Source organism: Notothenia coriiceps, unplaced genomic scaffold (assembly GCF_000735185.1).
Source record: "Notothenia coriiceps isolate Sejong01 unplaced genomic scaffold, NC01 NC01_scaffold00024667, whole genome shotgun sequence".
In the NCBI taxonomy this organism is placed as follows: domain Eukaryota; kingdom Metazoa; phylum Chordata; class Actinopteri; order Perciformes; family Nototheniidae; genus Notothenia; species Notothenia coriiceps.
In genome coordinates, this window is record NW_011357368.1 from 6766505 (window position 1) to 6770761 (window position 4257).

Genomic DNA, 4257 nt, shown 5'->3' on the forward strand with positions numbered 1-4257 from the left:
TCAATTATTCTCTAGTCTTAGCAGGTCACCAGGCAGCAGGTTCCCGACGCACGGCTGGCCTGGCCCTGTAGGTAGGGTAGTATAAGAGACATGTTTGTTTCGACAGAAACGGCAGACTGCAGACAAACTTATGCCAAAAGTATAAAGGAACTCATGTTTTTATATGTTTAGAAATTTTTATTTATTTAGATTTATTTAGCATTTATTATAGTTTTATTTTCTATTTCATAAATATGTTTAATTATATACTAAAATTTCTTTTACGTTTAGGGGGTTTTATTTTTTTTATGTTTATCTTTTTTATTTTTAGCTTACTAGATTTTTTTAGATTTAGAAATATTTTAACTCTAAAAAATTTTTGGTATGGATAGTTCTTTTATGCTTCAAGAAAAAGAAAAAATAACAGATAAATTAAGTTATTTTCATGGTTCAGGGCTTATCCCCTGTTGGTAAGTGATGTTATACTATATTATAGTATAGGACCCAGAAAGAAACGTCTCAAAGGAATGGCATACAAGGCCAACGGTGGCAAAGACTGTAGCTGCAAAGGCTATGGGCCTTCCCTGCAATTCGAAGTTCTGTCAACGAGTCACGACTCGAGACTGTCAATCCATTACAGAAGAGCAGAGGCAGTGAATATTTCAGAAAGTTTGGTCAATGGACAACTGGGAAGAACATACGTCACCACTTTGGTCACAAAGGTTGCCATGTAAGAAAGAAAGTTGGTGAGGGATCCAGGCGCAGTTCATAATTTTCCTACCAACTGAAACTTCAGGATGGAACGAATCTTAAAGTGTGTAAAGCTTTTTTTCTTCTACACTTGGTATCCCTGAAAGAACGATTACACTGGCTGAACAAAGACACCATCGACCATGACGAACAAGTGGCAGACTCGCCAACTACATCTCCACCTAAGAGTGGCAAAAACGCAAAGCTGGAAACTGCTGTCACAGATTTCCTTAAGGACTGGTTGAAGGATCTGCCCACTGTTGATTCTCACTACTGCAGAAGCACAGCGACCTACAAAGACAAGAAGTTCCTTCACCCAGGCACAACCATCTCCCAACTACATCAGGAATATCAACAGGCAGCTGCAACTGCTGAAGTTGACGCTCTGCCAATCGAGGAGAGGAGGTTTCAGGACCTTCCGTCCATGAGACACGTCATGCCCGTCGAGTGCCTGTCTATGCTGCCCCAGAACGCCTCGTTGGAGATTTTTCTTTTCTTCCATTTTTTTCTTCCTGATTATAGTGGTGTAATCTTACCCAGGTCCAAATGGACCAATCTGTGGAGCTCCACACACACACACACACACACACACACACACACACACACACACACACACACACACACACACACACACACACACACACACACACACACACACACACACACACACACACACACACACACACACACAGTGTGTCAGTTCCCTGACACACCGGGGACACATTTATGTATAAAATACATCAAAAAGTGCATTTTGCATGATAGGTCACATTTAATAAGACTTTTAGAATGAACTGATAAAACCCACTTACTGTGTGATGCAAACCTATAGTTATGTTAGCCACCTGTGTGTTTGTGACACTAACCCGGGGATGTACGGTCTGTGTATGTGTGATAGTCAATTTGTTGGATTGGGTCTGAAATTAGAGAAGGCGACTTTTCTTTCTGTTGTATCCTCCTCGCTGCCGGGGGGCTACTTTGCTGAGAGGGAAGCGTGTGATAGCTCCAGTTGGAGGGCCTCCAGTTGGAGGGCCTTCAGTTGGCGGTTGTGATGTCTGATCCGGCCAAGAGTTGCCTTGGATCAGACTCCAGGCAGTGGGGTTTACATTGGCTGGGGGTCCATCTCCTGGAGCCGCCCTGCTGGGGTCATTTTCTCGTCTCTGCCATTGTTCATTTAATCCAGTTGACACATTTTCAGAACGTTCAGAAATCCACTCCCATCAAAGTGATTGACAAACCTTTGGGGTTGCCCCAGTCCTTTGACCCCTGACCGAGTGGAGACTGAACACTTCAGTGACTCACCATTGCATCATAAAAGTAATTACAAGACAGAAGGGCAGGGGCTAGCTGCTTATCATGCTCATGTGAGTAGATATCTCAAAACCATACATCAAACATCTTCAAATTCTGTGGATAATGTTTGTTCGTTTAGATAAACTACCAAACTAAAATGTTGGCCATATCTCACGTACTATACCTTTAACAGTCCTTCTTTATGCTCACTCTCTATCGGTCTTATATTCGAGCACATCTATCTCTCTATCACTCCATCTAGACATAGAGCTGGCTATTTGGACCATACTCAAAACAGTGAAGGTGTGTAGAAACACATCTTGTGATTAAGTCAATCCACACATTAACTGTAGAAGATTGCAGTTGTGTTCGAAAAAAAACAAATTTTCTTCTGAAATAAATGCAATTCAAAATCCCTGTGTCAGATAAAATCAAACCTTATACTTTACTGACTTTCTTTCGTCTTGAGGAAGGCTTCTCAGTCAGTGCTTACACACAGCATTTTCATTGCGCTCCAAATAGCTCCATCCTTTGAAATCTTAAAACCTTAAAATCCAACATTTTGTTGATGAGGCTTTTTGGGAGCATTACACAGCCTCAGAGGAAGCAATAAGTGTGCAATGAAGGGCAACATAATCCTTCAAGAACATTAACCTCCTTATGTCTGCACAGATTAGTGCTTACTAGCTATTTCATGAGTTTACACAACTGCTCACATTTTCAAAAATGAATATTACTAAAACATAACTTTCTAAAGAAAATATTATAACAAATGACTTCTTAAATCAATCTTGTCTTCCTTGTGTAATATCATAGGCTCATATTTTCACTCTAGGTGTTTCCTTGAGATGACCCCGTTAGTGAGTGTAACCTCTCAGACTTCCAGAGTAATCTGCAGATGGACCATCTGTAGGGGATTCATATCACACCCTATATAAATGAACTTGACACCGAAACAAGCAGAGTAGCTATCTGCACCAATAATGATGAATATTATGCATGAGTGTCATGGGGCAGACCACAGCGCATTGCTCATTCAGCAAGGAAGACGTTTTTGAATTCCCCAGAGCTACACTCTGTGTTTCTACTGCACTGGAGTATGTCGTCAGTGTGGTTTAAAAACAGATTAAGAATTATATTGGATTTTGGAAGCTTTAAGTACACATTTTCCTAAAACAACTTATTTGCATGAAGAATAAAAGCATGAAGAATAAAAGCCAACCCCTTAAATTAAAATGGGCAAACATGCCATTGATTGAGCTGCTGCTGTTCATTTATATTTGTTTTCTTGAAGAGAGGGAAGGAGGGAGAACAAAAACTAATAGAAGTGAAAGAGAGTGTTTTCTGGGAGTAACTGTTGTCTGAAGTCTAGCTTGTGACTGGATAGTAGATGCTGCAGTTGTATTGTGAAATAATATGCATTTGGTAAAAATATGTAGTATGTGTGATAATTCATGCTTGTTCTTTAACTCTAGAAGACACTGACAACACTGACAATTTACAAACATTAATGTTGAAACTAATCAATTCAACCTCAACCTTCAAGTCGAATAAGTACAAGCACACAACATATTATAATTTAAGAAAACCTAAACAAAAGCAAATGTCACAAGGTCATAGTAGACTGTTTAAAGGCAAGTGAAAAATACAAATCTGTTGATGTAAAATCCTGCTGCAATCCACATACATTATTTGGAAGCAGTTTCTTTTCTGTAGAGTATTTTGCTTTTGGTCAACTTAAAGTAAAGTACGCAATACAACTTGACCTGCAGTTTTGTCTTTAAAGGGTTGTGTCCTTGGCTGCTGTGGAACTCAACATTGGAGGGGTTCAGTTTCACGCTATGGATTAATTGGAGAAAATCTAGTGGCCAATTGTTTTCCCCCACACCTACTACAAAGAGTGAAAATATAACTACAATCCAATCCGCAGTTTACAGTAACCAATCCTCTTATATTGTAAAAAGCATGTTAAACTGTTATAGCATACCTTCATTACAACACCACTGGCAGTCATAGTCAACATCTGAACGTATATTTCCTCTATTGGATTTCCCCTTTGTTTTGTCATCTTCTCTATATTTTATTTACATGCAGCACTAAATGTTGAGGTGTGCCATGCATTCCCTCTAATTGGGTTGGAAATAATCATGTTACACTGTTGAATGGCTAAACTGCATCAAAATATATTGCCAAGTCCCTGTCCTTACTTTACATATACACACACCCACCCCCACA

The 4257-nt window shown here is 39.6% G+C and overlaps 1 protein-coding gene across 1 annotated transcript in view; it reads right to left on the reverse strand.

Moving 5' to 3' along the window:
* LOC104955465 (elongation of very long chain fatty acids protein 4-like) overlaps positions 1-92 on the reverse strand; it is a 5006-nt gene extending 4914 nt beyond the window's left edge. Inside the window, exon 1 of the mRNA XM_010782792.1 lies at positions 30-92. Within this exon, the coding sequence (XP_010781094.1) occupies positions 30-92 (63 nt within the window). The remainder of the gene's footprint in view (positions 1-29) is intronic.
* Positions 93-4257: the final 4165 nt, after the last annotated feature.